This window comes from Dromiciops gliroides, chromosome 5 (genome assembly GCF_019393635.1).
Source record: "Dromiciops gliroides isolate mDroGli1 chromosome 5, mDroGli1.pri, whole genome shotgun sequence".
NCBI classification, from domain to species: domain Eukaryota; kingdom Metazoa; phylum Chordata; class Mammalia; order Microbiotheria; family Microbiotheriidae; genus Dromiciops; species Dromiciops gliroides.
Window position 1 is genome coordinate 126,911,752 of NC_057865.1, and position 25,787 is coordinate 126,937,538.

At 36.5% G+C, this 25,787-nt stretch overlaps 1 protein-coding gene across 1 annotated transcript in view; it reads right to left on the reverse strand.

Annotated features, from left to right (window-relative positions):
• CPED1 (cadherin like and PC-esterase domain containing 1) overlaps positions 1-25,787 on the reverse strand; it is a 442,403-nt gene that overhangs the window by 200,991 nt on the left and 215,625 nt on the right. The window contains exons 13-16 of the mRNA XM_043967578.1: positions 22,429-22,533; positions 20,622-20,791; positions 12,873-12,934; positions 10,055-10,099 (exon numbers count right to left, since the gene is read on the reverse strand). Of these exons, the coding sequence (XP_043823513.1) occupies positions 10,055-10,099; positions 12,873-12,934; positions 20,622-20,791; positions 22,429-22,533 (382 nt within the window). The remainder of the gene's footprint in view (positions 1-10,054; positions 10,100-12,872; positions 12,935-20,621; positions 20,792-22,428; positions 22,534-25,787) is intronic.

Sequence of the window (25,787 nt, forward strand, 5' to 3'; positions counted from 1 at the left end):
TCAATTCCAGTTCTGGATGTAAGAAGTTCCTTATTGCCAACAAATCTATAGGGGTCACCCTTTATATTTAGCAATGAAGACAGTGATAGCAACAAAATACCACTGGAGGTGACAGCAGCAAAGAGAGCCTTGTGGTTTCATGAATTTGGAGAATGAAAAACTGTCTAGGTACAACATAGTGTAAAAACAAGCAAATTAAGGCAAATCAAGGACCAGATGTATGGTAATTTTATTCCATAAAAAAAATCTAAGGTAAAAGTGATGAAATAACTGGTAAAAGTTAAGTCAAATAAGTGGTCAATTCAACCAACCAGTTGGACTGATTTAATTTATCAGATTGTTCAGTTCATTTATACTAACTGTAGATATAACTAAACTGTAGTTTGGATATATTACCTCAGGCAATCACGATTTTGAAACTTGAAGGCATAAGGGTGGGCATTGTGTTTCTTGAACCACTGCTACAAAAGAACATCACTCTAAATTCATTCCACTAATTATGAATTAATTTCATCAACAAATATTTATTAAACAGCTAAATATATATGACTTTATAAACACTGGGCTTCTAGTCAAGAGGCATGAGTATGCATCCTGTCTCAGGTGTTTACTAGTTGTGTGACCTTGCATCTATTTTTATTTATTTATTTATTTTATTTGTTTTTTTAGTGAGGCAATTGGGGTTAAGTGACTTGCCCAGGGTCACACAGCTAGTAAGTGTTAAGTGTCTGAGGCCGGATTTGAACTCAGGTACTCCTGAATCCAGAGCCGGTACTCTATCCACTGCGCCACCTAGCCGCCCCGTGACCTTGCATCTAACCTCTCAAAGCCCCAGGTTCTATAAAATGGAGATAATAATATCTGTAGCATTTGTCCTACAGGGTTCAAAGCAGGATTAGATGTTATAATATGTCAAGAGCTTTGAGAAAGTTAAAGTATTATATAAATGTCATCCATCATCATCATTAATTACCAAAATTATTTTTATTAAGGGCATTAAAAATGATATCGTTTTCAAGTTCAAAGCTATGCCTCCAGAGGACACTATGACCTCAGCAAAGCCTTAAACTGTTTGAGTGTTGCTTACTTTGACAAATAGAAGGATGCATTAGTAATAAGACAAAATATTTTATCACCCATATAAAAGATCTAGATATAGAAAAGAGAATTTGGAAAAGAGATCCCTTTTCCTATGCAAATAATGTAGGGAATCGATTGTACACTTTTATGCTACTTAGTATTCAGTCAAGAAAGAAGATAGCAATTTACTCATATGAAATGTATAAATGTTTATAAAGTGTATTTCATATATTTTGTAATTAAATAAAGTGTATAAATACATATTTTAGAAACACTAATGCTATCTGCATTTTATATTTTCATCAACTCTGCAAGTTCTCAGTAGCATACATTATCCCTTGAACCCAAGCTACTCATGGGGTGAAATGGATAATCATTGTATTAGGTCTGGGTTTATGTGTTTATTTTTGTTCATTTTATTGGAAAGGTTGCACCTCTTGTGTGAGCACTATGCCCTAGAGCCCTGCCAGCAACTTGGTTTAGACCTGACATCCTACTCAATTGACTCACTGATGCTACCTCTCAGAACACCTGGTGTTTTTTTGGCCACATTCCCATTCAAGTCTTGACTTGAAGCAGCCCTGATTAGCAGAGGAAATCTGTGGAGGACCAGCCTGAAGTAGGGTGAGAACAGAATAAAGAACTTATTTGGCAAGACTATGTGGGAGGCAAACTCTGTTTCTGTCTGCTTGTAATGGATTTCTTTTAAATCAGGAGTTATATTTCCCTCTTGAGGAATGATCATGACTCACCTTAAACAGAATATACTACTCTCAAAACTCATCCACCTAGTCTGTGACATGACTTCCAGATATTTTTATCTAATAATTTTCCACATGCAAACTAAATATTCTGACTCTAGCAAGGTTTTCATTTATTTAAAAATGTGAAAGTATTTCATTCAAGGCTATCCGATTCATTTCTAGTAAAAACAAAGGTAATAACTCATATTTGAATACCATTCAAGCTGAAGTCCTGAAAGAATGACTAATGTCCCTCAGGTTCACAATGTTTTATTTTGGAACTAACATATATTTGCTGATGATACTTTAAGTAGAGGTTTAAAGAATAGCTCAGATTGAAAATAGCTTATCCTCACAACAATTCAGTCAGATAGACAATATATTTATTATTACGGTGTTTAATTTTAACTAATCCATAAGTAGGTATTAATTTATCAGAATATTCAAATTCACAAGTAGGCCATTTTAATGATCAGTATCTCTATCACATTGTATAAAAATGATACTATCAATCAACTGTCTGTAAAGTGTGTTAGCAAGATTAGCTGGTTTTCTAATTAAAGATATGTGTAGAAAATTATCTAGAAATGTATTAGTCTATTTTCAAAATGCTCCATTTAAAGGTGGAATATATCTGTTTAATTTTTACAAGAAAACACTAATTTTATCATGGCTCAAGAATATATGTCTTTAATGTGGGAGACGACCGATTGTTCTAACACCTAAATTCTTCGATACTTCAGTAATTCATATTTATGTATTGGTACTACTCTACTGATAAAATGAACAACTTCTCTATAAGTCAGTGAAATGGACTTTAAAAATTGCTAGTAACCCATCTGCATGTGGTTAACACACTTGTGAGTCTCTTGAAATCCAGCTACAATGTTCTTTAGATGGCAGGCATATATAGTACACTGAATCCATACTTGGAGCTTCTCCATCTTGATAGGATGTGACATATAAGAACACCATGAATGGGCACCAGAAAGGTTTTATGGATGCTCAAATAGGCTTAATATAAAATTAAAATAATATATTCTTAAAGAACATTTAGTGCAGAATCAAACTTGCCTCAAATTGCTAGCAAAACTCCTGAGTGAAAGCCTGAATCTGATTAAAATATAATTGGGGGGCAGCTAGATGGCGCAGTGGATAGAGCACCGGCCCTGGATTCAGGAGTACCTGAGTTCAAATCTGGCCTCAGACACAACACTTACTAGCTGTGTGACCCTGGGCAAGTCACTTAACCCCAATTGCCTCACTAAATATATATATATATATATATAATTGGGAAATATTTAACCAAACGAAAATACAACATAAGTAATGTTAATTTCTGGTTTTCTAAGTCAGTATGAGGCTGTGTGGATCATTTCTATTTGAATTTGATACCACAGACCTAGTCTACTTTTTTATTTTTAAACAAATGAGGAAATTAAGACCCAGAGAAATTAGATGATTTATCCAAGGACACAAAATTAATTAGTGGAAGAATCAAGATGGAACTCATGTTTCTTGACTTCTTGTCCAGTGATATTTACAGTGTTTCAGCTATATATCTATTATGAAATTTTGTTTCATATATTTCTTTTTCTTGCAGGGTAATGGGGGTTAAGTTACTTGCCCAGGGTCACACAGCTAGCAAGTGTCAAGTGTCTGAATCCAAATTTGAACTCAGGTCCTCCTGAATCCAAGGCTGGTGCTTTATCCCCTGCACCACCTAGCTACCCCCTACATATATATATATATATATATATATATATATATATATTTCTAAGTCAAAAGTAATCTTTTAAAATTAATTACCCCCCAATAACACCTCTACTGAAACTTTATGAATAAATTTCTGGGGAAGGGGAAGGAAGGGTAGAGCCAAGATAGCAAGTTAGAGGCAGGAACCCAGCTGAACTCTCTTATCATTCCCCTCCAAACAAATTTAAAATAATGCCTCAAATCAGATTTTGAAGTAGTAGAGCCAACACAAGGTCAAGGTGAGAGATTTTTCTAACCTAAGACAATTTAGGAGGTCCAAAGGAGAGTTCTGTGATATGGGGGTGAGCACCATCTGGGAGTATGGCAACAGCACTTATAGCAGGCCTTGAAAGATGATCTGATAGTGTCAGTGGCAGCAGGAGCTTTGGGAGTTCTCAGCCCAAGAGGGTCAGACTATTGGTCAGAAAGAAATGACAAAGACCTTTTGTTGGCAGTGGATGCAATTGGTGCCAATTGGCACTTCTATTACTCATACAGAGTTCTGGGTCACAGTTCCAGGATAGAAAGCAGGGTCCCTGGTTGCAGTTCTAGGGAGATGAAAATGCTTGCATTTGTAGCGGCAGAACAGCAACATGAAAAAGCCTTGGCACTGTGTGCCCGCACCCCACCTCCAGGTGAGCAGAGCCTAACGTTAACATAAAGTTCAAAGTCAAGAAACAGGCTGGAAAAATGAGCAAACAACAACAGAAAAAATAACTTGACCATAAAAAGCTACTACAGGTTGACTTAGTGGTTGATATAACAGACCAAAAAAGTGTGTCTTCTTCACTTCACCACCTTCCATCATCCTTGTAGATTTGAGTACTCACACTGATGATCTAACAACCTGACCTCACAGTTCCCTGACTTTTTTTGCAGGGCAATGAGGGTTAAGTGACTTGCCCAGGGTCACACAGCTAGTGTCAAGTGTCTGAGACCAGATTTGAACTCAGATTTTCCTGAATCCAGGGCAAATGCTTTATCCACTGTGCCACCTAGATGCCCCTGCAGTTCCCTTACTTTAAACAATAACTTCTGGACTTCATGTCTAAGCCTCTCACTAACATGGACATACTCTAGATTCTAAGATCAGGCTGTTTGAAATTTCATTGTCTGAACAAAGCTTTCTTTCCCTCCACTTCTAGCACTTGTTCACGTAGACTAAACTTACTGCTTTTAATCATCATCAGTTGCAGTCACTCAACCTTTCCTGATTCTCCCAGCCTTACTCTCCAACTCTGTTTTTTCCTCGCTATCTTGGTTGCTGTCACTTCAATGATTCACTAGCTACCCCTTGCCCTTTGACCTACTGACATTCCCAAACAGCTAATCTTCAACCCTGAATAATCTCTGCTATAAAATTCTCTGCTTCTATTCCCATGCTGCTGACCAGCACTGGAAAAAGGAATGTTAATTTCATCTACCATAAATTTATGATTTATAACCTCAGCTGGAGCCTCATTGCTGCTTGATGAACATTTCATCAGTAATAGATTCTCCAGCTCACTCCCCAGGGATGTTCCAAACATCTAATATTTTTCTCAAGCTGCTGGGTCCCCACTCACTCCTAACACTCAGCACATTTTTAATCCCTTCTTTTCCTGTTTTCTCTCTCAGACTTTTAGACCAGAGAACAGCTGGGGATGAGGAGGGATAAAGAGAGATTTCTCTCTTATCCTGCACCTCCCAGGAGCAGTAATGGCATCTTTAAGAGACCCACATGGAAAAGCCTGAAAGGGAAGTTCCTGGACTTCCAGTTTTTGGTTACTATCCTTTACTTTTCTGTTTCCTTTTCTAAGCACTTTTCAGAGACTAGAGTTGCTGAAAATGGACTTTCCATGTGAGTCTCAACATTCCCAAGAGATCAAAAGTTCCTGAATTCAAATACTTAAACCAGTGCTTTTCTCACAAATATAACAATAATATTATTACTTTTCCTTCCTAGAGGAAGAAAATTCCCCAACATCCTACTTCATTATGAAGGAAGATCTTTACCAAATAATCTCCCTGAAGTTTAAAAATTAATGATATTGCAGGGAAAGACACGAGGCTTGCACTTTGTCAACCATTGCTGGTCCATGCCATTTCTGGGCCATCTCTTTATCATCCAGCCATCATTATCATTCTCCCCCAACCAGAACCTTAGATTCCATCCCTAAGTCTCTTAGCTCTGCTAAGTGAGATTTTGACCAATTTCTTGGAACCTAGCCCACCACTGTATTCTCCTTACCATGCCTCCATGGAGTTACTTTTCCCTCTCCCACTTTCTAGTACCCTTCTACATGCTGTTTTCCTCAATTTAGAATGGCTTGTTTGTATTTGTATATCCATCACTTAGGACAGCACCTAGCAATATGACATACTTTAATTGTCTATCATCTACATTCCTTCTTTTCTCTTTCTTCCTCCCTCCCTCTCTCCTTTCCTTAATTTGGTCCTTCCTTCTTTTCTACCTTTCTTTCTCTGTTTTTTCCTTCCCTACCAGCTTTATCCCTTTTAACTACAATATGTTCATGCCTCCTAAACCGTAGAAAAGGCTTCCTTAAATCCTTCTGTCCCCTAAAGCAATAATATCCTCTCTTCATTACTATATTCCTTGAAGTAAATATTTCTATGTTAATTCCTGGCTTCCTCCCAATCAATGTTCACTTCATCATGCTAAAATTTCTTTCTCTGTTTCTGTTTCTGTCTCTGTCTCTTTTTTTCTCTGTCATTGTATCTCAAGTGAACAAACATGTATTAAGTATCTATTATCTTACTAGGAGGCAACTAGGTGGCTCAGTAGATAGAGCCCTGGGCCTGAAGTCAGGAAGACCTGAGTTCAAATGTAGCCTCAGACACTTACCAGCTTGGGCAAATCACTTAACCTCTTCCTTAATCTACTGGAGAAGGAAATGGCAAAACATTCTAGTATCTTTGCCAAGAAAAATCCACAGTCAATATTGGTGTCCATGGGATCATGAAGAATCAGACACAAATGAACAACAACAATCTGTCCTTGACTTTATTCTGTCTCTCCTTTCTCTTATGTGGTTCCATATTAGCAGAATTCTAAGAGACTGATTTTTACACTCCCAACAAGAAATCTACTTCCTCTTCCACTTAAATGCACTAGTTCCACAACTATAGAACAATCCTCCAGTTCAAGAAGTCACATATGCTCTTTTCCCAACCCTACAGTATTCCTGTTTTGTTTTCATCCCTGTATTAATAGAGGCTCTTCATGGTTCTATGATACCTGATCTTATCTTCTTCTGTTTAAATTTTCCCTTGGCAATCTCCTCTACTCCCACAGTTTCAACTACTACCCCTGTACAGATGACCCACATGTGGAAGTATACATATTTCTCAGATCACTCTTCTGAGCTCAAGACTCATACTGCTAGCTGCTTACTAGAGAAGTCTGCCTGCATGTTTAACTAACCCCTCAAATTAACATGGCCAAGAGTAACCTTCCTTTTTACTCAAAACCTTTCCCTCCTTTTGATTTCTCTATTTCTGTCAATTGCACTATCAAACATCTATGGTCGAAAGTTGTCTTATCTTGGACTCTTCCTTCTTCCTCACCTCCCACATTAATCAGTTGCCAAGTCCTCCTGGATCTGCTTCCACAATATCCCTCACACCTGTTCCCTCCTTTCTATTTCCATTGCCAAAATAGTGCAGGTCATTATTGCACCCTTCCTGGACTATTGCTTTCAAACAGAACTTTCCACTTCCTCTTTTTCCTCCTTTCAATTTATATCTCACACTACTGCCAGAACAAACTTCCTTGTGCACAGGTCTGATCATGTCCTTCTATTTAAAACCATCCAGTATCTTCAAGGTGCTCCATGGTTTGACACAACCCAATTTTCCATATTCATCTCATATTTGGTACTTCCCCCCAATCCATATACTTTAAGCTCCAGTCATATTAGAAGGGCAAGTGGTTCTTTGTGTATCCTCTGCTCTTCTACCTATGTGTCCTTGCCATTACCTATGCCTAGAATGCCCTCCCCCTATAAATGCTTCAAAAATAAGCTCAGATGTTACCAATCAATCCTAACACACAAGTACTTATTCAACCCAAACTATGTCCAGGATACTATAAAAGGAGCTAGGAATACACACACACACACACACACACACACACACACACACACACACACACACAGAAAATCAATCTCTACCCTGAAGGAGGGCAGAGGGACTATATCACAGAAATAGATAAGTACATACACAATTTGAGGATGGAAAAAGTACTGACTACTTGGGGGGAAGTCATCTCCTGTTTATAGCCTTCCTTAATCCCTTAGTTGTGAAAGATAGGTTTTTCTCCCTTCTCAGAGATCCCACAGCACTTTGCTTGAGCTTTGTTAATGTATGACACAACTGTATTACGTTATGCAGAGCATATAGCTAGGAGAAGTCTGGTTAGGCCCTACTAACGAGATAAAAGGTGCTCTTGAAAAGGTTGTTATTGTCAAAGTTAAGTTATCATTACCAAAGTCAAAGCAGATGAGGTCTCTGTTCTGACACTGATGTTTTTTATGAGTTATTACTTTACCTTGGGGCAAATAATGCTCCATTCCCAATAGTGATTTTAATGGGTATTATTACCCAGGTAATGTCATCTTGTTGATGAAGTTAAAGTTTGAGTTATGCTTTTGGCTTTTACAAAGTAAGAGATGAGGGGCAGCTAGATGGCGCAGTAGCTAAAGCACCGGCCCTGGATTCAGGAGGACCTGAGTTCAAATCCGGCCTCAGACACTTGACACTTACTAGCTGTGTGACCCTGGGCAAGTCACTTAACCCTCATTGCCCCACAAAAAAAAAAAAAAAAGTAAGAGACAAAGAGAGAAGACCAGAGCTGATCAATAACCAGAAAAGGAGATGTGCTATAAACAGAGACTTGGACTTAGTTCTGTGAAGGAAATGCTTCATATTTGGTGGTGGTGGTTGTTGCTATAGCTCCTCCAGACAATCATATGGTCCCAGACATGACAACAGATATAGATAACATTAGAGTCTCAGGGAATTTCTGTATTAATTTATAAATTTCAACCAAGTGAGAGCAAAGGACAGAACCATAGTGTGGAGAAGTGGACTTGAACCTTGCCCTTCACTGATACTATGATTTATGTATGGGGCAGCTAGGTGGTGCAGTGGATAGAGAACTGGCCCTGAAGTCAAAGGACCTGAGTTCAAATCTCACCTCAGACACTTATTAGGTGTGTGACCCTGGGCAAGTCATTTAACCCCAATTGTCTTAAAAACATCTGGGGCCATCTCCAGTCATCCTGATGATATATCTTTGCCACTGGACCCAGATGCATGAGGTGGGTGACCTTGCACAGCCCTTCCTTACTTAAATCCAATTCACTGCAAGTCATGACATCTGTCATGGTTCTCTTTGAGAAAGAACAAACAACCACCACTATTTATGTGTACTGTGTTTAAATGCTTTAACATTGCAGAGAAACCTTAAACCAAAGCTTATATAGTACAATAAATCTCAAATACTGTACTGGTCCCTCATTGAAATGGTGCTCACTAGAGAGAGGGTCTGGCAAGGATTCTTTGAGAGCTTGGAGAACTTTCCTTTCCAAGGGGATGCAGGGTTCAGTGCCATGCTGGTGCAGTAAGTTTGGAGTACTGTATGAGTCCTTTGGAAGGTAATGCTCACCAAAGAGGGAAGAAGAGGTATTCTGACTGTTAATAGTTTGAAGATGCAAGCCTTCTACTTTGGTCACATTAAATAAAGTTTACCCTACATGCAATATTATCTTAGCCTGAGTGCTTGCATGAAAACTGAGGGAACCACCTTTTAATTTTTTTGGAAAGATCTAGATATGAGTCAAATATTCATGTTTCTAGAGGCAACCCTGAGTGGGAACATCTGCCAAATATGCATGACTGATGAGAAAGCCCCAATATTGAACCCAGTATTGATAAATTCAGACTCTCAGAGGCCATAGGCTACAGACATTTATGCACGTGTTACATTTTCTTACTAACATGAGCTCCATGAATACAGGCACTATGTCTTAACTAAACATCCTATCTTCCTCAGAATCTAGCCCAGAGTTCCATACATAATATGGGTTGGGTTGTTTTATTATTTGGTTTTGGACCAGATCTATGATTTCATTAGTATAGAAAATTCCCAGTGAGGAAACACCCTCTACCATTACAGATAAGCAACTCTTCTGCAACTCAGTCTTAGTTGCCTAGGGCACTGAAGTTGTTGTGATGTCAAGCCTAGAGTCTGACAGCCAGGAAGTGTCATTGAACTCAAGACTTCCTGATTCTGGGGATGACTCTCTATCTACCATGTTGTTTCTCTACCTCATTATGAAATTTGCTTAAAATTAATTAAAAGCTTAAAGATTCCCACATACTAAAGAATGAGGAATAGACTCAAGATTTATTTAAAGCTATATTAGACTTGACTTGATTATTCTGGTAAGAAAAAAAAATCAGTAGCAACTTACCATTACTACAAAGTGTCTCTTTGGTCCCATTCATTAAATGTGGTGCTAAAGAGGAAAAAAAGTATAAATTTACATTAAAGATTGCTAGGTAGAAGAAAAATAATGCAAATCCAACCATCTCAAGTACATGAAGATCTAAAACTTAAAAGGAAATTTCAATTCTTTTTTAATAATTATTTTAAATATCTAAGACTTTCTAAGGAAAATCAGAAGTTTAAAAAGAATAAATGTATATCTCATTCAAATATCCAAATGTTATTTTGTTTAGGTAGGAAAGTAATGAAGGAAAGGCTAAATCAAATAACTTGACCAATTTAGATATTCAATTGTCTGAAACTTCTTGTCAGATTATTCTAGATCTGTGATTCTATGACTATAGCAAGGATGTTAACTTTTAGATAGCTATGTGGTACAGTGGATAAAGTATGGGACTTTGAAGCAGGAAGGTCTTAGTTCAAATACTATCTCAGACACTTTCTAGCTGTGTAATCATTTTAACTTTTTAACTTGTCTCAGTTTCCTCATCTGGAAAATGGCAATTAGTAATAAATAGCACCTATCTCACAAGCTTACTGTGAGGTTCAAATAAGATAACATATATGAAGTGCTTTGCAAACTTCGAAGTGTTATATCAATGCTAGGTACCATTATTACTGACCTGGGATCTATGGGCAAGGGATCCATTAATAGATTTTAGAGAGTCCTTGAACTTGGATAAGAAAAAAATTGCATTTTTATTGTCAATAGTCTCTAACTGAAATTTAGCATTTCCTTCAATTGTCTAAAAGAATGCTTTTGAGAAAGCTCCATAGGCTTCACCAGACTGTTAAAGGGGTTCATAACGCATTAAAAGAATAAATAAATGCCTTTTTATAGCTTCTATAATTATTGGAAATACAGAAATTCCATTAACCTTCAAAGTGTGTTCTGGCTTCACTGACATTTGCCAGATATTACCTCTATTCCTTGTCTGCAACCAAAAATCTACTTATAGCTAACTCACAAAAAGTATGACCCCTGAAATCCTTTATAGCTTTAAACCTACAATCCTATGATTCTGTAAAAACTATAAAAAGAGCAAATAAAAAAGGGGGGAGGAAAGTACAGGGTGAGGAAAAAGTCACAAAGGGGTTTCAATATTTAATGATTATTTTATTTTTTGTTTTTAATTCATAATACCATAGGATCATATACAGTATATATATAGGAAATGAATTTACATTATGTGTGAAAAATCAAATCCTGGTAATGGTGAAAAATAAAGAAAAAATCATTTTCAAAAAGTTATTAAATCATCGTTACTTTCGCCCCACTCTCTATTAGTATATCTACAATTTCGAATTAGAGCTATTGACTCATTTTCCTGAATCAGTTAATCAGCAAGTATTTATCAAGTTCTTACTACTATGTGCCAGACACCATGCTAAGTGCTGGAAATACAAAGAAAGCACAAATATGGAGCTCATATTTTAATGAGACAGTGTGCAAAGAACTATGTACTTGGAAGATATATGGATGGTAACTAGAATTTAATTAGAAAGGGAAGCCACTGGGAGTGGAGGCCCTTTGTAGAAAGTGGGATTTGAAGCTAATCTTGAAAGAAGGCAGGAGGGGCAGCTAGGTGGCACAGTGGATAAAGCACTGGCCCTGCACTCAGGAGTACCTGAGTTCAAATCCATCCTCAGACACTTGACACTTACTAGCTGTGTGACCCTGGGCAAGTCACTTAACCCCCATTGCCTCTCAAAAAAACCAAACAAAAAAGAAAAAAAAGAAAGAAGGCAGGAAAGTTAGGAGGTAGAGGTGAAGAGGAAGAACTTTTCAGTCATGTATTCAGGAGAGTGTTATATGCAAGGAACAACAAGAGGGCAGTGTAACTGGATTATAGGGTAGATGTAGAGAAGTAAGTGTAAGAAGACTGGAAATGTAGGAAGGGGGCATCTTATGAAGGGCTGATTCTAGAGGTAATAGAGGAGTGAGGTCATTTAGCAGGATTATTATATGGTCAGACCTGCACTTTAAGAAAAGCAATTTTGCAGCTAAATAGAGAATAGATTAGAGTGGGGAGATACTTGAGGTAGAGGAATCAAGCAGATTATTCCAATAGTCCAGGTAAGAGGTGATGAGGGATATATAGGAGTGGTAGTTATATGACTGGAGAGAAGGGGACATATAGAAGAGATCTTGTGAAGGTAGGAGTGACACAATTTAACAAGAGAATGAATACAATGAGTGGACACAAGTGAATTGAAGATGACATCATCCTGGATGAAAAGCCTGGAGAGCAGGGAGAATAATGGTGTCTTTGACAATAATAGGAAAGGAAGAGTTTTGGGGAAAAGATAATGAGTTCTGTTTTAGACATATTGAATCTGAGAAGTTTATGTGATATAGAATTCAAGATGTCTAAACAGTGATGGCAGACTGGGGCTCAGGAGAGAGACTAGGACTGGATAAATAGATCTCGGAATCATTGGCACCAAGATGAGAATTGAACTACTGGGAACTGATAAGATCAATAAGTGAGAGAAAGAGAAAATAAAAGGCCCAAGATAGAACTTTGGGATACCCCTAGAGGTAGTGGACATAACCTGGATAAAGATCCATAAAAGGACAACTGAGAAGCAACAGTTAGGTAGGCAGATAAACAGGAGAGAGCAATGTTACAAAACTCTAGGGAGGATACATGTTTAGGAGGAAATGATGATTGACACAGTGTTAAAGGGTCAACTTGATTTCTCACCTTGGTTTCCTTTCAGCCCTGAACAAATGGAACAGTAGTTATTTTCATAAAGAGAGAGTTCCATTATCTCCTTACCTATGATATTTTCACCTGCGTTCAAGGGAACTCTTGGCTTAATATTATCTGGAAACAGATTCCTGTGAATGCAATGCCAAATATATTCTTGATCAAGAAAATAAACAAAATCATTAAAAAAAACTCCACACATATATAACATTGAGTATCTATCTGTGTGTATGATTGTATGTATAGCGTGTATATGTAGTGTATGTATGTATGTGTATGTACATATATATATATATATAATTTCAGTTAAAGACTATTGAAAATAAAGATGTGATTTTTTTTCTTATCCAAGTTCAAGGACCCCTTAAAATCTATTAATGGATCCTTTGTTCACATATATACACACATACATATATATATATATATATACACATATATAAACATGTGTGTGCATAAATATATGAGAAAGGGGCAGCTAGATGGCGCAGTGGATAAAGCACTCCGCCCTGAATTCAGGAGTACCTGAGTTCAAATCCAGCCTCAGACACTTAACACTTACTAGCTGTGTGACCCTGGGCAAGTCACTTAACCCCAATTGCCTCACCAAAAAAAAAAATATATATATATGAGAAAGGGGGCAGCTAGGTGGATAAAACACTGGCCCTGGATTCAGGAGGACCTGAGTTCAAATCTGACCTCAGACACTTGACACTTACTAGCAGTGTGACCCTGGGCTTAACCCTCATTGCCCTGCAAAAAACCAAATACACACACACACACTTATATACACACATACATATATACACATATACATACACACACACACACACACACACACACACACACACACACCCCACACACATATATATATGAGAAACACTTTTTGTATTCTGCTTCTCAGTGTTGACAGTGTGGCCTCATGTAAGATGAGTGAAAATTTCACCAGGCTTGAGTAGTAACTGATCTTCAGAAAATTAGAACACAAAAAAACATTTTCAGGTGAGGTCCAGAACTAAGCAAGCATTGATAGTAAGAGCCCAGAAAAAACCATTCACTGAAGCACTTGGGAAAATTTACAAATCGTGGAAGCAGCAAGCCTCATGTAATAAGCAACATAGTTGGAGAAGAAGAAATATATAATCAAAATAATAGAAGCAGGGGGCAGCTAGGTGGTTCAGTGGATAAAGCACCAGCCCTGGATTCAGGAGGACCTGAGTTCAAATCTGGCCTCAGACACTTGACACTTACCAGCTGTGTGACCCTGGGCAAGTCACTTAACCCTCATTGCCCGACCAAAAAGAAAATAATAGAAGTATACCTGGAAAGGATAGGCAACTAGCATGTTCTCAATTACTGACCAAGGGCTCCTATTTGAGAAATGATTAAGGATCCTGGATGATATACAATGTATGGTGTGTTTTCCCCTTTTTCTCTTGAATTCCTAAATACATGATCAGATTGCTCTTGGACAAAATATATAGCAAAGATACAAATATTCATTCTTTTATAAGGAAGGGATTATTTTCCTATTAAAATCAAACTAATTCCACATTGACCATGAGAATTCATTAACTTGTTCTTCTACCTTAAAGTCATGGTTCCTATTCAAAATTCATAGACCATGCTAAAAACTTCCCCTTTGACAAAATATATAGTGATTTACTTAACTACTCATATGGATCTGTGATCATATCTATATGGATGTTTCCTCCAGTGATGCCAATCATAACCCAGTCACGCCTGCAACCCTGTTCCATATCCTTTCCTAAGTCCACAAGGTATCTACTCAATATACTGGCAGCTTTTTCCTGACATTATAAACCTACCATGAAGCATTAGGGCTGTCCATCTGTTGTATCTCACTCTTACCATTTAACTAGTCCATGTTCTTAGCACCTATATGTCTTTGATGAATTCTTTACACCAGTTCTTCAGAATTCGTTATTTGTTATGTTTAAGTCTGCTTACACAAAACTTTGTCTCTACTTTGTCTTCTTTGATACTCACTTTTAATTTTTTGAAGAACATTGTGTTCTATGACTTGTAGCTATACACTGTCCCAAACTACTAAGATATTATCATTAAAAAGATAGATCTTTGTTTTGAGGAGACTTCTGACATCATTAAAGAACATTTTAATTTACAAAATGCAATGCAATTCTCTCTCATCCTCATGTATAATTCTTTCCAAATTTGTTGTCCTCATACTGTCTATCCAAGAAACATCCACTGATGGAAAAGTTCTCATTAAAATGTTTGAGGTTGAAGCTATAGAGATGATGGAGTCAATTAGCAGTCATTGAGTCATAGGACTAAAATCCATTGGTTACCCTCCAGGCATTCTTAGTTTTAATAGCCCACAAGCATGTAGCTATTGGAAGATGTGTCCATATATTGAATAAAATATTAACCTAATTTTTAAACTCTTTGCACAGCATCATTTAAATATTCTGCAAGGCCCTTAGGCTACAAGTTGTTCTTAATTCTAATTTTCATTGGGTAACTGAGGTAGTAATAAGAGAGCTAACCTATGTTTGTTGACTTTAGCAGCCTAATCCTAGAATGATCTGCCCAATATCAATCACTATAATTAATAGCAGAAAGTTCACTCTATCCATCTTGTAGAGAAAGTATGATGGTTCAATACAGGGTCTTAGAGGGAAGCTCTTGTCATCCATTTTAAGATTTTGTTTTGTTTTTGGTTTTTTGCTTTTTTGCAGGGCAATGAGGGTTAAGTGACTTGCCCAGCGTCACACAGCTAGTAAGTGTCAAGTGTCTGAGGCCGGATTTGAACTCAGGTCCTCCTGAATCCAGGGCCGGTGCTTTAGCTACTGCGCCATCTAGCTGCCCCTCATCTCTTACTTTGTAAAATCCAAAAGCATAACTCAAACTTTAACTTCATCAACAAGATGACGTTACCTGGGCAATAATACCCATTAAAATCACTATTGGGAATGGAGCATTATTTGCCCCAAGGTAAAGTAATAACTCATAAAAAACATCAGTGTCAGAACAGAGACCTCATCTGCTTTGACTTTGGTAATGATAACTTAGCTTTGACAATAACAACCTTTTCAAGAGCACCTTTTATCTCGTTAGTAGGGCCTAACCAGACTTCTCCTAGCTATATGCTCTGCTTTATCCACTGTGCCATCTAGTTGCCCCCTCTTGTCATTCATTTTAATCACTCTATCCAAGAGGCTAACAGCAGGTATTCCTAGGGACCACTCCATTTTAAAAATGAAATGAGGGGGGGCAGCTAGGTGGCACAGTGGATAGAGCACTGGCCCTGGATTCAGGAGTACCTGAATTCAAATCTGGCGTCAGACACTTAACACTTACTAGCTGTGTGATTCTGGGCAAGTCATTTAACCCCAATTGCCTCACTAAAAAAAAAAAAATGAAATGAGGGGGGCAGCTGGGTGGTGCAGTGGATAAAGCACTGGCCCTGGATTCAGGAGGACCCGAGTTCAAATCCCGCTTCAGACACTTGACTAGCTGTGTGACCCTGGGCAAGTCACTTAACACTCATTGCCCCGCCAAAAAAAAAAAAAAAAGAAAGAAAAGAAAACAACAACAACAACAACAAAACTTCAATGATTTTTGCTCCCTTGACCTTGTAACACTTGAAGTATTCAACAACTGTCATTTCTAATAGTCACATTACAATACTCATCCAAAAATGAAATGAGGTACAGAGAAAAATATACATATTACCCCATCTAATTCCTTAAATCTGACCCGTCTATCAAGTCTACTTTCAATAGCATGCTCTTCTACATGGCTATTAAAGTGGTTGAAAGAAGGTTTTTTCAGTGGCCCCAAATCATGCTACATTTGGCTAAAGGGAGAATTCAGAAGAAAAACCAAAGAGGGATCATCTTCTCTTCAGACCCGAGAGAACACACTGAGAAAAGGCACTAATGGATTATGAGATTACAGTTTCAGAGATGGAAAGAGCCTTTGAGGTTACTGAGTTTAACTCCACATTTTATATAAGGTGACACAGGGAGTAAGTGGTAGAGCCAGAATTCAAATCCAGGTCTTCTTACACCAGTCTTTGCCCTTTCCACTATACTGTGTTGTTTTGTTTTGTTTTGTTTTTTAGTGAAGCAATTGGGGTTAAGTGACTTGCCTAGGGTCACACAGCTAGTAAGTGTTAAGTGTCTGAGGTCGGATTTGAACTCAGGTACTCCTGACTCCAGGGCTGGTGCTCTATCCACTGCGCCATCTAGCTGCCCCTTATACTGTGTTTTAATGTTTTATTCTATAAAGTAACTGCACAACCAGAGGGGAAACTATATTCACTTTCAATGGAATACTTGGTGTGGAGATATTTCACTACCTAATGATGACTGTACAACTGAGTCCAAAAAGCTTGATGATGACTCATATATAAACTCTATGATTATTATAAAGGTCCAATATAGCATGCAGAGGTAATTATTTTTGTAATCATGTAAAATATTACTATATTATACATTTCATACAAGAAAACTTGAATAAAAGAAAAAATGAAAGTGAAAACTAGCATGCTTCAGTCTGTCTTCAATCAATATCAGTTCTTTCTTTGGAAGTGGATAGTATGTTTTATCATTGGTCCTTTGGGATTGTCTTGGATCATTGTATTGCTAAGTTAAGTCATTCACAGTTCTTCATCAAACAATATTGCTGTCTTTCTGCATGATGGTTCTTGGTTCTGCTCACTTCACTATGCATCACTTCATATAAGTCTTTCCAGGCCTTTCTGAAATCATCCTGCTTATCTTTTCTTAGAGAACAATAATATTCCATCACCATCATATAACACAGCTTATTTAGCTATTCTTCAATTGATGGGCATTCCTTTGATTTCCAATTCTTAGCCCCCACGAAAAAGAGCTGCTATAAATATTTTTATACAAATAGCTCTTTTTCTCTTTTGGGGGATGGCAGAGGTAATTATGAGAAGAAATATCTACCTTTTTCTAGGTCAAAGCTAAATAATTTTTTATCTAAATCTATACTGAGAAAATACCACAGGTGTACCTCATAGAAAATATGCTCCTGCAAAGTTGAGTGTAAACTAGATTTTTTCAATGAAATCACATTTTAATGTATTGTGTAGGGGTGGGGGCATTCTTTTAAAAAGTGTTAGTCAATTCTTTGTAAAGCAAATAATTATCTTTAATTTAAAATTTATGTTTCACATAGTTTCAGAGAACTAGTTGGAGGATAATTCCAGAGATCCAATTTCCTTAGTTATAGAAACTGAGGCCTAGAGATGTTAAATGAATTGCCCAAGATCACACAAATAATAAAAAAGAGACCTTTAAGTTGAACACAGGTCCTTGGACCTGGGAATCAGTATCTGTTCTACTATATATACTGCTACTCTGGTTTACCCATTTTGTGGGTAATTTATGGGCAGCTAGGTGGCACAGTGGATAGAGTGCTCGACGTATAGTCAAAAAGACCTGAGTTCAAATCTGGCCTCAGACACTTGCTGGCCATGTGATCCTGGGCAAGTCACTTAACCCTGTTTGCATCATGTTCATCATCTGTAAAATAAGCTGGAGAAGGAAATGGCAAACAGCTCCAGTATCTTTGCCAAGAACCCAAAATGGGGTCATGAAGAGTTGGACATGACTGAAATGACTTAACAACAATAACCTGTTCTTCATTCCTGTAACAAAGAGATCAAAAGTACTAATTTCATCATTTACATTCTGTCTGTTTAAATGCTAACTTCTATTAATTTAAAGCTCTTAACTTCTGTGTTTAGCCCATAATTGTCATCTGTTCCCTATTAAATGAGATTTTCTCCCTCCCTATTCCTATTATGTTGATACAAGAAGTTCAGTCTTTAGTTATAGAAAATGAAAGAATAAAGTGATCTAGGAATCTAGGTAGTGTAATTTTATAAAATGTACAATTTTTCTGGGAGGCAGATTTTTTTTTTTACCTTTTCTGGAGCAGAATTCCAGGTGGGAAAATTTGTGCAGTTGTGTGCCTTGATGAATCTTAGTGTTAAAACAATTCTAAGAATACCTCCATGATGCTTTCAAGGCATCAACTTGACCAAGGGGGAGATACTTAAATGTATATTGTTTGTTTCTTACCTATGATTTGCTTGTCTCAGAGATGAATCTCTCAAACTATTCTTGTTTTTCCTATGAAAGAAAAAAAAAGGTAATACTCACTTTGAAGTTAAAATTGTCATCGAATAGATTAGAAGCAAGAATTGAGCCCTCATTACTATTAACTAACTCCCAGGAATGGAGTTTAATTCTTATAGTCTTCTGAAACTTAAGAACTTGGGAAAAGCTGGGTGGTGAGAAAACTCACCAGAAAAGGAGACCTCATTGTATCTTAGCATGTTATGAAAAAAAATACTTTAAAAAGTTGCAGTGCATAGAGCAATGGACTTGGAGTGGGCAAGACCTGCTTTCAAATCCTAACTCAGGCACTTGTCAATTCCCCCTCTTTCAGGTTCTTTCTCTGTAAAACAGGGATAATAGTACTTCAAAGGATTTTTGGTAAGTATCACATGAGACACTATGTGTAAAGCACTTCACAAACCTTAAAATGCTATTATAAATATTCTTTATTATAGCTATTATACGGAATGATCACTGATTATGTGGGTGTCAGCTGAATTGAATATATGACAAAACTGTGAATTAACATTTTAAAACAGTTTCCAAAACCTTCTACCTGTGAACCAAGTCGGCTAATTTGTGGGAGGAAAATTACTTATTTTTCAAAGTCATGACAGTTTAAAATGTCTTCTAAAATATGTTCTACTAATCATGTAAAGACTTAAATTATTATAGGAAAAAATCTGTCCAATCGTTTTCCATCTCTCCTGAAAACAGTTGGACCAGAGGAGGTTAGATTTAAACAAAAATTTCCTGATATTGAGGATAATTAGAGAAAGAAGAAACCTGAAGGACTCCAGGGAAGTATTATCTTCTCAGGAAGTCTTTCCTTAAACGGATAGATTTTCATTTCTCTGAGAGAGTTGAGGTGTAATCCTGTTTTGGAAGCAGAGGGATAACAAACTCCCCTAATGTTTCTCTATAATAATAATAGCTAGCAAATACATAGCACTTTAAGGTTAAGTGGCTTGTCTATGGTCAGTCACATTCAATAAACACTTATTACTATATGCCAGACACTGTGCTAAGGATGAACTAGTTAAGTGATAGGATTTGAATGTATATTTTCCTTACTCCAAAGCCAAAGATAGTTTTGGCTGTGCTTAGCTATCCTAGGCCAGTAGAGAAGTTAGAAAAAATTATAGATCATAAAATGTTAGAGCACAAATATGTTTCATTCTGTCTTCCTGTGTTCACAAACCAACTAAATAAATCTAATTATTCTCCCAGTCTGATAGGTAGTTTATAGCTTATGAAAGTCTCAACACATGTCTTGTTTCTTCATAGCCTCTCTGATGTTCCCCCACCTTAGATGTATATCAGAATGACACCACACTGAAAAAATTTCATCCTAAACATTGCCTTTTAGGGGAATCAAGGCTTATTGGCTCTTACAGAGGAATGGTTTGCAACTTGTCATCATATTTTTATCTAACTTTTTGAAGCTCACTGGTTTGAATATTTTGGAGTGAGTTATTTTCAGAGCATCATTTCTGGACAACGTGCTTATTTCTTCTCCTCCCTTCTCCTCCTGCCACTATAGGTGAGTCCATTGAAAATCAAACCTTTCTAGTCTGAAGAGTTTCTGATTACATACCCTTACATGCATCTAGCCTAACAACATAGTTCTCCTATCCCAAGAATGAAAACTCAGCAAATGTGTAAACATATTACCTACCATTCTAGAGAATAGAGCTGAGTCTTTTTAGTCATGAGCTGTAGTTCTTTGAATAAATTTAAGAGGGACCAATGCTGGTTCAGAACCGAACCATGTTTTCCCATAGGATATGCCATGTAAAAAAATTCATGCATAAAAGCTTGAATCCCAGGAGCAGTTGATGGGAAAAGCTGAGAAGAAAATAGAGCAAATATAAAACTGTTAGTAAAGAATCTCAGAATAACTTGGGGAAAAAGTACAAAATTTAAAAAAAAAGGAATGCTCTTCTGGAATGCCACATAATCCAGTATTTTAAAAAGAAAATATTTTAAGAGCAATGGTCAACAAAACCCACTTTTGAATGGTTATATGATGTTCTCTGTGGAACTGAAAATAGTATTCATTTGAGCACATGAGTATACAACCAGGCAGATAGGAGGATAAAGAGAAATCCCTTATGGTTGGAATTTGAGAATAGAATAAGTCATGCCAACAGAACAAAGGAAGTTTGTTGCTGTTCTCTCACCACCCTTACAGTTAAGGAATTGATACTGTTGCTCTTTTTCCCAGCTCACAGCTTTCTACCTCTTCATGCCAGATTCTTGGGAGATGTTCTTTACATTCATGATGCCTTATCTCATATCACAAACTCCAAGAAAAGTGGAAACAGGTCTATTTCACTTTGTATTGTGTCCAAAAAAGTACTATTAAATATAGGCATTAATTTACTGCTGGATAATGATGAATTTGGAGTTTATCCAAATTGGTATTTATGGTGGAATTGTCTTTGAGGAAAATATTTTTCCTTTGAATTCGTCAGAGAAGCTTTTCCAGACAAAGGCAAATTACAGAACATCTTCATTAACAAAATTAGCGAGTAAATTGGTGATGTTTTCATGTCCCAACATTCATGAAGTAAAAACATTCACTTTAAACTTTACTATAGCATTACCATAGTGTTTTAATCCATCATTTATCAGAATGCAATTTATTTTTTAAATTATGCATATTAAATTAATAACTATTAAATCAATGATTCACTTCATTTAAATGACTGAGTTTTGGATTAGACCTTTTAAAAAGAGTTTTCATCAACAGAGTCATTAGAAAGTCCAGATTTATTCATTTAGTCAATTATAAAAAGCAGTATGAAACAGAAAACTAGGTATTGAAGATGCACATGTAGATACAATAAATTTCCTTTTGATATTATTTTGACAATTATCAGAAGCTAAAAAATGCCACCCTTGGAATAGAATCAATTTAGACATTTTGCAAACATTAGCCATTCACCTTTTCCCTTTATCCAGTTTTGATGTAGAATTAGACAAATTGACATTTGCCATCTTTCTGAAGACTATTCTAAATTAGTCTGGCATTTCCAATCTTCCACAAACAAAAAAGAGGGAAATAGGCAAGAGATACATTTGGTAAAGTAGTAATTCTTCCAAACATTAGCAGAAAACTTAAAAATTCTTCCACATCATTCTCATGAGAATAGAAATTTAAAATCTGTCAGCTACATTAACTCTGTATTTTCCTACCATTGATAAATCAAGTATTGTTTTGCAAAGTCATAAACCAAAAGATTTAAGGATTTTAAGGATTTTGTTCTTTAAGAAAGAGAAATTGAGTTTTTAAGGTTTCAATGCATTTAAAGAAACATCTGCATCTGGCCCAAATCTAAAATTAAACACACATATGTATATATGTATATGTATATTTGTATCCATATATACATACATACTTATATATGTATATAGAATATAGTCATCCTATTATATCCCCAATAACATAATACCATTATAATAGCTTATTTTTGTTTTACCAGTTGAAATTGTCCCAGACTCTTGAGTTCCTTTATGAATGTCATAATTGAATTCATCTCCTCTAAAGAGAGGCATGGATTTAGTTCATTTTGATATCTTTCACCCTGCATTGAAATGCAAACAAAATTACTTAAACATTCCAACAAAGAAATTAAAATTGTTTGTTTAGTTGCTACCCACTCCATATATGTCAGTCTACCTACTTATCTATCTATCTATCTATCTATCTATCTATCTATCTATCTATCTATCTATCTATCTATCTATCTATCTATCTATCTATCTAATCAATAAATGAACAAGCCTGGTTTAGTGGGAAGATATATATTTGGTTCAAGACATAGACATGGGTTCAAATACCACCTCTGAACATGTATGTTCCCTTTTCAAATGTACCTGATTTTTTTTAGAGAGCTACTATTCTTTCGGTCACCTAGGTTCATAACTTTGCCTTTTCCCTCTGCCCTGTTTCCTCTCTAGTCCCCCTCCTTCATATCCACTCAGTTGCCAATTTTTTTCAGTTCTACTTCCACAACAACCTTCACATTCATGTCCATATCTCTACTCATTCTATATACTAATCTCGTTCATGTCTTATCACCTTTTAGATGGACAATGGCAATAAGTTCTTAATACTTTTTTTTAAAGTGAGGCAATTGGGGTTAAGTGACTTGCCCAGGGTCACACAGCTAGTAAGTGTTAAGTGTCTGAGGTTGGATTTGAACTCAGGTACTCCTGACTCCAGGGCCACAGCTCTATCCACTGCACCACCTAGTTGCCCCGGCAATAAGTTCTTAATAGACCTCCTTGCTTCCAAATTCTCCCTTCTTTATTCTATCCTTCACTTTCTGTTTAAATAATCTTCCTACAGGATAGACATGACCAGGGATCTCTTATGCTCAAAAATCTGTGATGGCTCCCTATTGCTTCTAGGGTAACACACAAACACAGCAGTGTAAAATTTAAAGTTGACTATAGCCTGGCTTCAAACTACTTTCCAGGTCTTCCCCCCCCCCCATATTATTCCCCTTCAAACATTCTATACTGCTATCAAACTGACCCATTATCTTTTTCCTTTTCCTGAACCTGACTTTTCATGTCTGATTTCTAAGCTTTTGTTCAGGCATATGGGCTTGAAATACCCCCTCCTTTTCCTCCAGTCCTTAGAATCTTTGGCTTCTTTCAATGTTTGGTTCATGTGTCTGGAATATATTGAATTGATTGGGATGAAATTCTGAATTAATAAAAACCTTTAATTTTAGAGTGTTTTAAAGAAAATACTGTTTTGTTACTCTAAGGAGGTCACAAAATAGTAGAAAGCAATAAAAAGTAAGTAATATAGTTGAATGAGAACTGGATTGTGTGTTAGAAAACCTTGATTCCAGTTCTATTGCCACTAAGAGCTAGCTACAAATTTGCTTTGTTTCTCAGTAAGTATGTGACCCCAGGCAACTGATTCACTGGGTATGTTCAACATGGAAGCAGTGTAATGAGATAGCAAACAAAAGTAATGCAGTCAAAATTAGAAGGGACATAGGAAACTGGGGGGAAATTTATAGCAATTGTCTCTTTTAAAGACCTTATTTTTCAAATATATAGGGAACTGAGTCAAATTAATGAAAATACAAGCAAATCTCTGATTGATAAATGTTCAAAGGATATGAAGAGGCAGTTTTCAAGAGAAATCAAAGCTATTAATAGTCACATGAAAATGCTCTAAATCACTATTTATGAGAGAAATGAAAATTAAAATAACTCTGAGATACCACCTCATACCGTTCAGGTTGACTAACATAACAGAAAAGGAAAATGACAAATATTGGAGAGGATGTGAAAAACTGAGACACAAATGCACTGTTGGTGTAGTTGTCAAGTAGTCCAACCATTCTGGAGAACAATTTAGAACTAAACCCCTTGAGCTATAAAATTGTGCATACCCTTTGGCCTAGCAATGCTACTGCTAGGTCTATATTTCAAAGAGATCAAGGGAAAAGGAAAAGGACCCATTTGTACGAAAATACAGATAGCAGTTCTTTTTGTGGTAGCAAAGAATTGGAAATCAAAAGGATATTCATCATTTGGAAAATGGCTGAACAATCCTAGCATATGATTGTGATGGAATATTATTGGGCTATAAGAAATGACAAGCAGGATGCTTTTGGAACAATCTGGGAAGATTTATATGAATTGATGCAAAGTGAAGTGAACAGAAGCAGATCATTGTACACAGTAATAGAAGTATTGTAAGGACAATCACCTATGAAAGACTTAGCTACTCTGATCAAGACAATGATCCAAGACAATTCTAAAGGACCCATGATGAAAAATGCTATCCACCTCCAGAAAAAGAATTGATGAACTCTGAGTGAAGATTGAAGCATACTTTTTAAACTTTATTTTTCTAAGGTTTTTTTTGGCATGTGTGTGTTTTCTTTTATAACATGGCTAATATGGAAATAAGTTTTGCATGACTTCACATATATTGATATCATATAATTGATATCATATTCCTTGCCTTGTGAGTGTGTGTGGGAAGGGTGGGAGAGAGAGAATTTAGAACTCAAAATTTTAAAAATGAGTGTTAAAAAGTTTACATGTTAATTGGGAAATAGTTAATGATATAAAATATATATTAAAAACATCTCTGGCCTCAGTTTCCTTTTCTGTTAAATGAGTGGAAATGATTAGATGACCTTTCATTTAAGATTCCTTCTGACCTTCAGTGTATCATGCTATGATTCTATAAACCTCTCAAGGCCACAGATTCCATGAGCACAATTAGAGAGTTGTACTAAGCCATTATAAGGTTTCTCTCTCTCTCTCTCTTTTTCTTTTTTGCAGGGCAATGAGTGGTAAGTGACTTGCCCAGGGTCACACAGCTAGTAAGTGTCAAGTGTCTGAGGCCGGATTTGAACTCAGGTCCTCCTGAATCTAGGGCTGGTGCTTTATCCACCTAGCTGCCCATGTAAGGTTTCTTTTAATACTACTCTTTTCTCATACTATATTCTATAGACACCTGAAAACCTCCACAGTATTGTTAAGTAGAGATCTGGAGAGAAATTATTGAATGAATATATAAGAATAATGTTTAATGTTATAGTGGAGGCAGATTAATAGTGGAAAAAACATTGGACTCAGTCAATCAACAAAGACCTAGTTTTCAATCTTGCCTCAGACATTAGGCATGAAATGTTGGACAAAAGTTATTAAACCTCTCAGAGGTCCTCAATTTCTTATTTGTAAAATGGGTATCATAACACATACACATTACCTGACCCAAATGGCTATTGTGAGAAAAGTGCTTTGCACGACTTAAAGTGTCTAATAAAACACCTTGTATATTACTGTTGCTTAGAAT